At 41.3% G+C, this 14,502-nt stretch overlaps 1 protein-coding gene across 3 annotated transcripts in view; it reads right to left on the bottom strand.

The window, feature by feature from the left end:
- Positions 1-1,607: 1,607 nt before the first annotated feature.
- The window catches only part of INPP1 (inositol polyphosphate-1-phosphatase), a 68,831-nt gene continuing 55,936 nt past the window's right edge, over positions 1,608-14,502 (bottom strand). For all 3 annotated transcript variants that reach the window (XM_040357167.1, XM_040357166.1, XM_040357168.1), the window contains exon 7: positions 1,608-2,259. In XM_040357167.1, the coding sequence (XP_040213101.1) occupies positions 1,689-2,259 (571 nt within the window). In that variant the 3' untranslated portion in view covers positions 1,608-1,688. The remainder of the gene's footprint in view (positions 2,260-14,502) is intronic.

Below are 14,502 nucleotides of genomic sequence, written 5' to 3'. Positions count from 1 at the left end.
TTAAAGTACTACATTCTGGTGAGTACAAAATCTTAGGGGGGAAATCACAGAGAGTCCCTATCAGCATTTGAGCAGATAAATGCCTACACTGTGGGATCACTTCCAACAAAGAATTTCTTACATCTGAGGAATTGCATGGACTACTACTAATGAAACTTTAAAGAGTGGGAACCCTTGCTATATATTCACTAGAGATATCCAACGTGGTGTATATATAGTCCTAAAGACATTTTCTCAATTAACCATTGCAGTACATGAATGTTAGACTCATAAGCCAATTATAGGCTTATTTTAGCGCTGTTAATGTTTTGTTAATATCTTTTAATAACACATTGTTTTTTATGCAACAAGAAGAAATGAGTGAGACAAAACATTTTTTGAGCAATAAATTAATTGAAAACAACGAATAAACTGAAACAGGCTGTTTTTCAGCTGATCAAAAGTTTAGGACCACATGCCTTTAAAAAGTCCAAATCTGTGCAAAGATGTGGATTCATTGTCATTCTCTGGCAGGTAGTCACACGTTGTGATGGCAAAGGCAAAAAAACTCTCCCTTTTTGAACGTGGTTGGGTTGCTGAACTGCATAAGCAGGGACTCTCATCAAGACACTGGATGATCCTCGACCCAAATTAAGGCCCTTACTGGTGCTGACTGCAGCCCCATAACCATCAGACCGCATCTGAGACTGAAGGACTTCAAAAACAAAAAACGTCTTCAAAAACCTCATCTCCTTGAACGCCACAGAACTGCTCGTTTGGACTTTGCAAGAAATCACCAAACATGGGACATTCAAAAGGTGGAAGATAGTTTTATTCTCTGATGAGAAAAAAATTTAACCTTGATGGTCCTAATGGTTTCCAACGTTACTGGCATGACAAGCAGATCCCACCTGAGATGTTTTCTAAGCGCCACAGTGGAGGGGGCGCCATAATGGTCTGGGGTGCTTTTTCCTTCAGTGGAACAATGAAGCTTCAGGAAGTGCAGGGGCGTCAAACGGCCGCTGGCTATGTCCAGATGTTGCAGAGAGAATTCCTCATTACTGAGGGCCCTCGTCTGTGTGGTAACGACTGGGTTTTTCAACAGGACAACGCTACAGTACACAATGCCCGCAGGACAAGGGACTTCTTCCAGGAGAATAACATCACTAGTTTGGCCCATCCTGCGTGTTCCCCTGATCTAAATCCAATTGAGAACCTTTGGGGATGGATGGCAAGGGAAGTTTACAAAAATGGATAACAGTTCCAGACAGTAGATGGCCTTCGTGCGGCTGTCTTCACCACTTGGAGAAATGTTCCCACTCACCTCATGGAAACGCTTGCATCAAACATGCCGAAACAAATTTTTGAAGTGATCAACAATAACGGCGGAGCTACTCATTACTGAGTTCATGTTTGGAAGTTGGATTTCTGTTTTGGGGGGGTTTAGTTTTTTTTTGGAGGTGTGGTCCTAAACTTTTGATCAGCTGAAAAACAGCCTGTTTCAGTTTATTCGTTGTTTTCATTAAATTGAATGCTCAAAAAAATGTTTTGTCTCACTCTCATTTCTTCTTGTTGCATGTTGGAACCTTGTTAAGATCCAACAATGTAAAATATGATTTTTTGCAATTTTTCAAGTGGTCTTAAACTTTTGATCAGGACTGTATATAGTAAAATACAACCTAAAATATATAATATAGAGAAAAGTCATATTATTGATGCAATTCGTTTTGTAATTGCAAATGCTGTACAAAGAGATCTAAAAAGTGTTCCAGGTGTTCTTCTGATCTGTAAGCCACAAGTCCTCCTTTATTAGCCCACTTGTCTGCTCCTGTTGCTCCTTGTATTTCTGAATTGTACAAGAGATGTGGCCTATCAAGAAGTTTTTTCTTCTGCTTTACAATCTTTAAACACTCTGAAAGATCCAACATTCCGCCTCCCATTGATTTCAGGATAGCATGGGGAGCACAGCTGTCCCATTTAAATGTAGTGTCCTCAGAAAACACATAGAAATCTACAAGGCCTTGAATCACGCAAAGACTTTTGTAGCCTGCTCCGGCAGCAAAATGCAGATTCTTTCCACACACATCAGTGAGAGACCTGAGAATGTTTCCACGTTCTGCTGAGCTTGTTACTACGCCATATGAATTCTTCTCACATACACCATGATCTGACAAGCCACATTCTACTTTTTTGGTAGTTTCTCCATTGATGACAGAAAATTGTACAGAGCAGATGTTGGTATCTTTGTAAGATAAACCCCAATACCACTGGCTTTTCCACCTAGAAACAGAGATAAACAAAATGATATCCAATTATTCCAATGGCAGGCATATTAGGTATCATTAAATCATGAAATTATGCAATTGTATGACTATGACCAAATTTTTTAGTGCCTTTGTAGAAACCTTTAAAAATATCATTAGCTTTCCTTCCTGAGTAGCGGATTCCGAAGTATGTGTATGGGGAGGTGATCTGGGGGGGGGGGGGGGGTTAGGTGAATGTCAGGAAGGTGGCAAGGTGGCAGGGGTGCAAAGTGATTAGGTAGCAGTGTGCCTGGGCTTCCAGAACACCTCAATAATGCCACAGAGTGATTACCTCCATGGCACGCCGCATTGATGCTGTAATCATGCTTCAGGGGAAAGGAGGGATTGCAAAAACACATGGGCCACTGAAGCCTATGGGCCAGATTCACAAAGAGATACGACGGTGTATCTCTGAGTTCCGTCGGTCGTATCTATGCGACTGATTCATAGAATCAGTTACGCATAGATATGCCTAAGATCCGACAGGTGTTACACCGTCGGATTTTAGGCTGCAATTCCAGGCCGGCCGCTAGGTGGCGCTTCCGTGTCTTTTACGCGTTGAATATGTTAATGAGCATTTATGCCGATTCTGAAACGAACGACCGCCCAACGCTTTTTTTTTACGTCGTTTGCGTTCGGCTTTTTCCGGCGTATAGTTACCCCTGGGTCTATAAGGCGCAGACAATGTTAAGTATGGCCGTTGTTACCGCGACAAAATTTCAATTTTTTACGTTGTTTGCGTAAGTCGTTCGCGAATACGGATGGACGTAATTTACGTAAACGCCGAAACCAATGACGTCCTTGCGACGTCATTCGGAGCAATGCACGCTGGGAAAATTTCCGGACGGCGCATGCGCTGTTCGATCGGCGCGGGGACGCGCCTGATTTGAATAGTACACTGCCCCTAGCCGCGGAATTTAAATTCCGCCGGGGGATTTACGATACGCCCCCGCAAGTTTTGAGGAATCAAGCACTCGCCTCAAAAACTTGCGGCGGCGGATCGTAAATCAGATAGGTTAGCGGATCTAAAGATCCGCTAACCTTTTTTTTTTTTTCAATTCTATATTTTTATTTTCATTTTGTTTCTTTTCAAAAACAAAAACAAAGAGCAAGAAAGCGATACAGAAAACATAAGAAAAGGACTAGGCACAGTCCTATACATCAACATATATATGGATATTACATTTGTTCTCTCTCTTCAACTTTATTTTCTATTCATAAATTACTTTCCGAAGGAGATTATAATATCTATATCACTAATAAATTCAGACCATTCCCCTAAGAGAGATATAATAAACAAAAATACTCACTACTTTTAACTAAATTTCCGACTTCCCCAAGTATTCCATCTCCACCTTAACTATCCATATATTCTCTATAAAATGGACTAATTCCCTCAGTATCTCTGTCACGCTTCCTTCCTCATTTTAAACCCCTCCTTTCCCTCCCCTCTTATCCCCACCTCTAGACCCCCATCTCCACCTCATCTCCTCCTCTGGCCGTGGATATCCATAGACCGGAAAAAAAAAAAAAAAAAAAAAAAAAAATTTTTTTTTAAAAAAAAAAAAAAAAAACAATAAAAAAAAAAAAAAAAAAAAAAAAAAAAAAAAAAAAAAACATACATCGACCCTCCCCCCCCTCCGCTGTCTCCCCCCGAACGCAATATAATCTCTCTTCTATTTCCCTTCTTTCTTCCATCTGTTAATCTTTATCCTTATTCCCCTAATAACTTTTTGCCTTCCTCCGATTGTACAAATAATTCCCAGGGTGCCCATATCATTTTAATTTGCTCTTTCTTATCTATTGTTCTTGGGAGGAGTTTCTCCATTATCCCTATTTTCCTTACTTTTTTCAGCCACATAGATATTGGAGGTGCCATGGAGTCTTTCCATTTTGTTGCGATACAACTTTTTGCCGCATTTATCAAATGACATATCATTGATCCCATATATCCTACCGGAGGAATTTCAGTATGATGTAAAAGGAAAAACGAGGGGTCATCTGGAATCTGGTATTCCGTAAATTCTTGTGTAATTCTCCGTACCGTTTCCCAGAATTGTTGTATTATTGGACATCCCCAGAATGTATGCAACATTGTCCCTTTCTCCCCACAACCTCTCCAACATCTATCTGACATTTCAGGAAAAAATATATTTAGACGCGCTGGCGTATAATACCATCTTGTTAATATTTTATAATTTAATTCTTGTATTTTCGTACATCTTGAAGATTGTAGTGCTAAATTTATAATATTGTGGCTTTGTATTGGGGAGAAGGTTTCTCCTAAATCTCTATCCCATTTGACCAGGCTCGACATTCTAAAGTCTTCTGGTGGTGCAGTCAGCAGTGTATACATTTTAGCAACCATATGGGCTAATGGTTCCTTTCCTCCACAGTACTCCTCAAATTTTGTGAGTGCCCGTTTGTACTTTTCTGCACCACCCAGAGTCTCCAGAAAATGTCGTACCTGTCGCGCTTGCCATATCGGTATCCCACAACTCCCTCTCCCTTGTACTATTTCTCCTATTGTCATCCACCCACTTTCTCCCAAAAAGTGGGAGGCTTGAAATCTACCATTTTCTTTTAATTTATTAAATATTTGAGAATCCATGCCTGGCTGAAATTCTGGATTTCCTATTATCGGATAGAGGGGGGAGTTTTTAGTCGAAAAATTTGAGTTATGACATACTTTATTTCCAGTCCATAAAGTTGGGCCTATCGTTGGATGGGTTTTAACTGTAAGGGGTAATGCTGAATAACACCATATTGCCCTATTCAACGGTACAGGGCACATTTGTTGCTCTATAGTGATCCACAATTTATAATCCCCATGTCTACTCTAGTCTGCTATCCTTCCCAATTGAACTGCTTGATAATATTTTAGCATATCCGGTACTGATATTCCTCCAGCCTTCTTGGGCAGGATCAATAGTTTCCTACCGATCCTTGGCCTTTTACTCCCCCATATAAATTTTGTGAATAAAGCCCGGACTTGATTGAAGTACGACATGGGGATCTGAATTGGTAGAGCTTGAAAGAGATAGAGAAATTTTGGCACTACACTCATTTTTAAAATATTAGATCTCCCAAACCAAGAGTGCATTCCTCTACTCCATCCATCTAGCATTGTTCTAACTGTACCCAGTAGTGGTTTAAAGTTTAACTCAAAAATATCCTTTAAATCTGGTGGCATTTGTGTCCCCAAATAGTTCAATGCCCTCGTCGTCCACTTAAACTTAAAGCTATATTCTAAACTATTTTTAATCGACTCTGGCAGAGCGACCCCCATCGCTTCAGATTTACTATAGTTTATTTTGAAATTTGACATCTTCCCGTAAAGTTCTACTTCTTTCATTAAATTTGGAAGGGATATCTGTGGTTTTACTAGGGAGAAGAGCATGTCATCCGCGTAAGCCGATACTTTGTATTCCCTTCCTCCTAGTTGAATACCCACTATATCTCTGTTCTGTCGAATCTTATTTAATAGTGGTTCTAACGTCAGGGCAAATAGTAAAGGCGACAGGGGGCAGCCCTGCCTAGTACCATTTGTAATTGCCAGAGGCTCAGAGTATACACCATTCACTTTTACCAAGGCTCTGGGTCCCGCATACACCCCCTCTATCCATTGTGACATCCGTTCTCCCAACCCCATTTGTTTTACTGTTCCCAGCATAAACTCCCAATTCACTCTGTCGAATGCTTTCTCTGCGTCTGAATTCAGGAAAACACTCGATATCTTCTTTTTGTTAGCTTGATTTATTAAATTTAACACTTTAATGGTACTATCTCTTGCTTCTCTAGTTGGTATAAACCCAACTTGATCTAAGTGTACCAGTTTTGATAGATAGGGCTGTATGCGGGATGCCAAAATCTTTGTCAAAATTTTAATGTCTACATTTATTAATGATATTGGTCTATAACTAGTACATGCCCCTGGGTCCTTCCCTTCTTTTGGGATAACCGTGATATGTGCTAATAACGCCTCCGGGGGTAACGGTCTAGTTTGTCCTATTGTATTAAATAATTTAGTCATATAGGTCCCCAGTAGTGGACTAAAACTTTTGTAATATTGTATAGTGAACCCATCTGGGCCAGGGGCTTTACCATGTTTTATTGTTTTCATTATTGATTGCACTTCCTCCATAGTAATTGGTTTTTCTAGGTCCCTTCGTTCTGGGGATGTTAATCTAGTCAGACCTGCTGAGGATATATATTTCTCCACAGACCCAGGGGGGTTCTCCTTCCCTTTTAGATTATATAACGAGGCATAGTATTTCCTAAATTCCTGTGCTATTTCTTTTGAAAGATTAAGTTTTTGATCTTCTTTAGTTTTAATAAATGGGATATATGACCTTGACTGTAATTTTTTCAGTTTTTTTTGCTAGTAACTTCCCACATTTATCACCTGAGTCATACGTCATCTTCTCTGCATATTGTAAAACCGCTTCAGCCTTATATCTAAGGAGATCCGCTACCTGTCTTCTTAAATGTGTTAGTTCAGTTCCTATACCAGTTTCTGTCTTTTTTTTATGTTGTATTTCCAATCTCTGTATCTTTTCTAATATTTCCTTTATTTGTTTTTCTCTTGCTTTCTTAACTCGGGAACCATGTTTAATTAGAACCCCTCGGATCACTGATTTATGGGCTTCCCAAACTATACCCGGATAATTTTCTTCAGTATCATTTATCTGAAAGTACCACACTATTTCTTTTTTTACATCTTCAATTATGTGGGGATTCTGTAGTAGACTCTCATTTAATTTCCATCTCCATTCTGACGTCTGAGTTCCCTCTCCCCAAGTTATTTCCATTGTTACCGGGGCATGATCTGTCCAAGTTATATTCCCAATTGAGATATCCTGTACTAAATGTAACCATTGATGCGGGATCAAAAAGAGATCTATTCTCGAATATATTTGATGTGGGGTTGAAAAATATGTATAGTCTTTCTCTCCTGCGTGTAACATACGCCATCCATCTACTAACTGAAATTCATGTAGTTTTTGTATGATTCGTTTCCTAATTCCATTTGGTACCGATGACGCCCTTACTGAGGTATCTTCCTTTGGGTTTAGAGGTATATTCAAATCCCCACCACAGATCAATTTACCCTCTTTAAAATTCATCAATTTAGTGATCACCTTTACTAAGAAACTGTCTTGATGTATATTCGGTGCATAGATGGTGGCTAATGTTACCTTCTCACCCCCTATTGTCCCTTTAAGAAACAGGAATCTCCCTCCTGGATCCGCGTATTTTTCGACTAAGGACCATGGTATTCTATTTGCTATTAAAATTGCCACCCCTTTGCTTTTGGCTTCCTGGTTAGAGGCCTGGTATACATTAGGGAACCTCCTATTTTGAAGATATGTATATACCCCATCTTTAAAGTGTGTTTCCTGAATAAATCCTATGTCCGTTTTGAGCGATTTTAGTTCATTTATTAATATTTTCCGTTTTTCGGGGATATTAAGTCCTCTTACATTTAGGGAAGTAACCCTTATTTTATCCATCTAACACACCACTTTTAGCCGACAGCGGAAAAGGAGAGGACGAAAGGAAAAAATAAATAAAATAATAATTAAAAAGAGAAAAAAAAATTAAATATAAAATAAAAACAAATTTATAAAAAAAAAAAAAAAAAGAAGAACCAAAAACAAAAACAAAAAAAACCTCCTCCTATAGGGGTCTTAGGAGGTACGGATTTTATGTTACGGCTTCTACATGGGACTTCTGTTATCCCATAGTTACCGAAAATAGGAGGAATAAGCCTGCAAAAGCAGGAGTGGCTGAGCTCCTACTACCTCTCCTCACTTTATTTAATTCCTCTTTAAACCCTTTCAAACTTATTTACCCTGTAGCTTCCCTTTTTCCCCCTCTTTCTCTCTCCTTCCTTCTCTCCTCCTTCTCCCCCCTCTTTCCTCTTCCCCCTCCCCTTCACTTTCTAATCTCTATTCTGGTACCCCTCCCCCACCTCTAAATGCCTTCACCCTCCCCTCTCCCCACCACCCCTTCCTCATAATTATTTTCTTTATATGCACACATCATTAACATATTTAATTTCACTTCATATCCTATATATTTTAACAAATTATATTCGCATTAATAGGAAATCAGACATTTAGAACATAATTATTATTCATATTCCTCTTATATTCATATGTCAATATTAACTCCTTTATTTATGAATATACCCCTTATTTGTTCAATCTAGTGAAAATCTTCTCCTCTTCCACCTCCCCCTCCCTCCTTCTCATTACATATTCACCTTCCCTTTCTATTCCTTTTCATTCTTTTAATACAGCTTCTACATATTTCCAGTCCTGAACACCCTGAACCTCCTTATGTGATTTACCTATTCCCCTATATGTGGACTTAATAAGTCGTCCCCTATACTAAGAAAAAAAAAAAAAAAAGGGGCTCTCCTCACCCTTTATTCCTATTGGTTCTCTCATTAGGTGCAAGATCTCATTTTAAACTATGATTTATGTGACGTGTTATTTACCCAACTGTGTCTATTTTATTTCCTCCTCCCCACTCACCCCTACCCCCTCCCATTATCGTTATGTCTAATCTTAATCCCCTTTCTACCCTCCCTTCTCCAATAAAGAAAACAAGTCTCCCAAGATATTTTTACGTATGCACAGTGGTGCATATGGTCTCCCTTTCTACCCCCCCTCCCTTCCCTCTTTCCCCCAAAAAAAAAAAATTATCCCCAAAAGTATTTTTACGTGTGCACAATGGTGCTAGTGATCAGGTGTTTCCCTCAGGTGCAGAAAGAAAAAAAAAATATATATATATATATATATATATATATATATATATATATATATATATATATATATATATATATATATATATATATATATATATATATATATATATATATATAATTATTATTATTTTTTTTTTAAATCCCTAAGGTTCAGGGTGGACTATCCTGATCTATCTATTAATGTATAATGCTGCATAATTTATATTCTATTATATTTCCCAATTGACATTTAATATTTTATCAACATATATTTCAATCAAAACTAAAACATTCCAGTAACGGTTCATTACCAATCTATAAGTATAAATAAAAATAAAATGATGGGGGGAAGAGGGAAAAAAAGAGATATAATAAAAAAAAAAAAAAAAGAAGAAGAACCACAATGAAGGTGCATATAGTTCATACAGTCAGTCCATATTTCCCCTTCTCCTCATAACCCCCTATATAAATTGCTTCTGGGGAATATTTAGAGGGTGGTGATGGAGGAGGGACTTCCACATTAAAAGGAAACAACAAAAGAGAAGGGGGCAGGGGGATGGCCTAAAAGATAGGCATAGAAAGGAAAAAAAGAGGAAAGACCAACCATCTAGTCAGTTTAGTACCGGGGGGGGAAGCATAATAGTCCTGTATATTCATCCATTTTGTCGTGGAGAAGGAAAAAGAAAATAAAAAAAGACTCACAGTTTTCAGTATCCCCTGCCCAGTCCCTATGATTTATTCCGATTTTCTTCTGTTCCTCTGCGTTGTGATTCTCGATCCTTTGTTGTTTGTAGGCCACCTTTCCGACGTGGTCTGTCCATTGGCCGTAGCCAATCTGGGACCTCCAACTTTTCTATTCCCAAAAATTCGAACATCTCTGGAAGCTCTAACGGTTCAGATAGTAAAAATGAGAGTGGCCCTTTCTTAACAAATAATGCGATCGGGTATCCCCAACTATAGGTCCCACCTACTGATTAAATTTTTTCCAGGAGCGGGCGTAATTGTGCTCGCCGTTGTAACGTGGCCCATGAAAGGTCTGGAAGAATCTTTATTGTCATTTCTTCAAACTTTATTATCTTTGCCTCCCATGCCTTGCGACTAATTATTTCTTTATGTGCATAATGATGGAAACGACCTATCACATCTCTGGGTCTTGCCGGATCACTGGGCCGTGGCCCAAGGGCCCTATGTAGTTGATCAAATTCAATCTGTTTCTGTTCCTTTATTAATTCAGCCCCCAGCAGCTGGCATATTGTTTTAACAACTCTTTGTAGAGATTCTCCCTCAATTTCTTCCGGTATCCCTCTAAACCGAAGATTTAATCTCCGACTTCTGTCTTCGATCTCTTCGAATTTCAAATATATAGCCGAGCTCTGTGGTCTATACGGGGGTTCTTTTTTCCTTATCTCCTCTAGCTCAGATACCCGATCTTCCAACTTCACCACCCGTGTCCCTTCTTCTGAAATTTTATCTGAGAGTGCTTGCATCTCAGATCTAATTAATTGCAATTCTTTCCGATGTCCCTCCTCAAGTCGGGTCACCAGTGTTTCCATCTCATCCCTTGTCGGGAGGGCCTGAAGGATCGCCATCTCATCCCTAGTTGGTAATGCCTGTAAAATCGCCATTAAGTCTATTCCACCTATGTTATTTTCAGCCATGTTCTTATGTTCCCAGCTATTTATCTCCTCCTGCTCTTGCCCCCCTTCCGTAGCCTGTGGTGTAGTAAGGCTCATCCGGGGTGCTGCTCTTGGGATCTCCGGATACTCTGTCCCCCTTGTCTCCAGCACTGAGGCTCTTGCTGTGGCAGTTGCTGCTCTTGTACGTAAGAAATAGTCTTTGATCTCTGGCTGTGTCAGTGGGGTCAGTATTATTTTTGTTGGATTTTGTTGCTGCTTTTGCTGTGGGATTGCTTCCGTTTTTTTCTTTGCTACATTCATCCCGCTGCTGCCAGAAAGATAAATACTGCTCAGTCCCACCGGTTTTAAAGTCTCTTTTTTAAACTTTATTTAGTCAGTAAAAAAAAAAGTCCTGATGTGATCACCCGTATATTCCAAAACATATACCAGCCCGTCTTAAATCTCCACCTGCAGCCCTTACAAGCCCGTCTTCTCTTACTTAGATTATAAGTTCAAAAGTTCAAAGGCTCATAGACTCCTCTACTCCTCTTCACATTTCACATTTCCTTGCAACTTCTTGTTAGGAGGAGTGGCCTAACAATGGCGGAGTGAGGAGACACACGCTGAGCTGAGCTATACCTCACCTCTCCTCACTAAATACTAAATAGATTGAATGTTATGCAAACCTGGAAGTTTTAACTTGATCTAATGCAGAGCTGTAATGAGAACTTGAACCTGAAGCAGTGAAATTTATAGGCTTTTCTTAGCCCTGGAAGCCCGGAAAACTATTGGAAAACTATTGGAAATCTTTGGCAGCCTGAAAGCCCTGAAAAGTCCTGAGAAGCCCTGATATAATTTCACCTGGTTATCATTTTTTTTTCTGACTCGTTTTGGTCGGTTCCTCACAGCCGGTGAGTAGAGACAGTTCAACAGCTGAGCGTGCGGCGTTCAGCGTGTGTTGTGTGTGAGAAGGTGGGAGTGAACCTGAGAACAGAAGACAGGGAGCCGATACACACACACCGCTGCGAGGAGAGGGAGAAGTCAGCTGTGTGCTACGTGTGAGAAGCGGGGGGGGGGAAGCGGACCCCCCCGAGACTATTGATGTGACTGTGGCTGTGAGTTAGCACCACAGGGTTGAACAAGTGACCTCGAGGCTTGGGAGAGAGACGGGAAGAGTGCGGTGAGTACAAAGTGGCTGTACATTCCTAAGCTGCCAGTAAGAGGCCAGGTAAAAAAAAAAAAAAAAAAAAAAAGATCCGCTAACCTATCTGAATCTGGCCCTAAGTGTGTTGTCACTACTCCTGGCTTTTTTAGCCTCACTGGTTGACACGGGAGATCATGTGTCCGTACCGAAGCAGGCTGAAAAAAGATATCTACATCTTATACGGGTTATTTAGCAAAGGTGTTAGGAGAGGGAAGGGCAATTTGGTGTATAGCTAGAATTTCTCGTTAAAGCAAACATGATGCTAAAGAAAACAATTAAATCCAATAACCCTGTAAAAAATGACTCTCCTAAAGAGCTACTGTATCATGTATCATGTACTAATGTAGTGACTGGTTGTAGGAACCACAACAGCTGACCATGTATCCGACATACCTGGAAGTTTAAGATAACAGTTGCACTCATAGCACTCATAGCAAGAGAAAATGTATCTTACCACATGATGGAAAGATAAATAGTAGGCTGGATCCACACTATGCCTTGCATGTGCAGCACACATAACACACCTGTGTAAGTGTGAATGGGTTCATATAGGTTACGATGCAAACCAGGCACATGGGAAATAATAGGGTCTCTACTTTCAATACATCCTCATGCAACAAAATGCACAAAGTTGTTCTGTAAAAAACTGGACAAGTGGGAAAAGGCCTAGACATCCTATTTTACAGCATGTTTATTTGTTTACTCTAGCGGGTTTCTTTACTAAGCTTGCTAACAAATTCTTACAGATTTCTGTTTTCTGCAGCCACTGTGGAACAATTCATCCTAAAGTTTTAGAGCCAAAGAATGAAGACCTTTATGTCTTCGGTCTCAGAATCCCAACCCCCTTCCCAGAGCACCTGCTTAGGGTTTACATTTAAAACATTAGAAGACTGGAAAGTAGTGAAGTCACTGCTGGGATAAGGAAACAGAGTGAGCTGCCAAGAGAACAACTTTATTCCTTCTGTTGTGAAATTTGAGGGTGAATTGCTCCTCAGGGCTTGCAGCTACAGAGATCAATGTGAGCTTGTTTTAGAATTAATTTACTATGTTATAACAAATAGTGCGCTGTCCACATTGATAATGCCTTGAGAATTCAGCTATTCATTTTCTGCTCAAGGCATTATCAATGTGGACAGCACACTATTGTTAAAACATATTGTTTTAGTCCAGTATCTTTAGTCCAGGATCTTTAGTTGCAGCAATCTTATTATTAAAGTGGTTGTAAAGGTAAAGAACAAGTTACAGCTAGAGGTCGACCGATATGGGTTTTTCTCTGGCCGATGCCGATATTTAGAAATAGGGGCGGCCGATGGCTGATATATGTTGCCGATTTTTGCGGACGATATTTTAGGCCGATTTTTTTTTTCCCATCTCAGAAAATCTAGGGTGGAGAGGAGGTTATTGTTTAGGGGGGAGAGGTGGGGTGCAGCCTATCAGTATCCCATCATTGCCACCTCATTCGTGCCCACGAGTTCAGCCTGTCAGTGTCCATCAGTGCAGCCTGTCAGTGCCACATCAGTGCCCAATAGTGCAGCCCATCAGTATCTATTAGTCCCCACCAAAGCAGACTGTCAATGCAACCTCATCAGATTCAGTGCCCATCAGTGCCACCCCATTAGTGCCCACCAGTGCAGCCTATCAGTGTCCATTCGTGCCTGTCAGTGCAACCTCATCAGTACCCACCAGTGCAGCCCATCAGTGCCACCTCAATAGTGCCTTGCAGTTCAGCCCGTCAGTGCCACCTCATTGGTGCCCACCATTGCCACCTCATTGGTGTCCACCAGTGCAGCCTACCAGTGCCAAGCTCACCACTGCAGCCCACCAGTGCCAAGCTGTCATTCACTGCCACCTCACCAGTGCCCAGCTCACAGTGCCAAGCTGTCATTCAGTGCCCACCAGTGCCAAGCTGTCCACTGCCAGCTCATCAGTGCCCACCAGTGCCAAGCTCATCAGTGCCCACCAGTGCCAAGCTCATCAGTGCCACCTTATCAGTGCCCACCAGTGCCAAGCTGTCATTCAGTGCCAAGCTCATTAGTGCCCACCAGTGCCAAGCTGTCCATCACTGCCACCTTATCAGTGCCCACCAGTGCCAAGCTGTCATTCAGTGCCCACCAGTGCCAAGCTCATCAGTGCCCACCAGTACCAAGCTCTCCATCGCTGCCACCTTATCAGTGCCCACCAGTGCCAAGCTGTCCATCACTGCCACCTTATCAGTGCCCACCAGTGCCAAGCTCACCACTGCCGAGCTGTCATTTACTGCCACCTCTTCAGTGCCCACCAGCGGAGTGCTCCCGGCTCCGTTCTGTCCCCTCGCATGGCAAAAGACCGCTCCATTCATCCCCTGATGTGCCGCGAGGCCTGCCTCTGCCTCCAGACTACAATCCCCAGAATGCAGCGCGACTGGGAACCGCCAATTGGCGGCCCGCCGCTGCTGACTTCCTGCACTGCCTCTGCCTGTAGACTACAATCCCCAGAATGCAGCGCGGCCGGGAACAGCCAATCGGCGGCCACCACTGCCGACTTCCCCCACTGGAAAAAAAAAAGTCATGTAGTATCCGTGATAGCAGCCGTTTAAAATAGACGTTGGGTAGGTGGGTGGGCGTCCAGGATTTCCACCCAGCACACCCCTGCCTCAGATCTCCAACA

Source organism: Rana temporaria, chromosome 6 (genome assembly GCF_905171775.1).
Source record: "Rana temporaria chromosome 6, aRanTem1.1, whole genome shotgun sequence".
Taxonomy (NCBI): Eukaryota; Metazoa; Chordata; class Amphibia; order Anura; family Ranidae; genus Rana; species Rana temporaria.
This window is presented reverse-complemented; position numbering and strand designations above follow the sequence as displayed.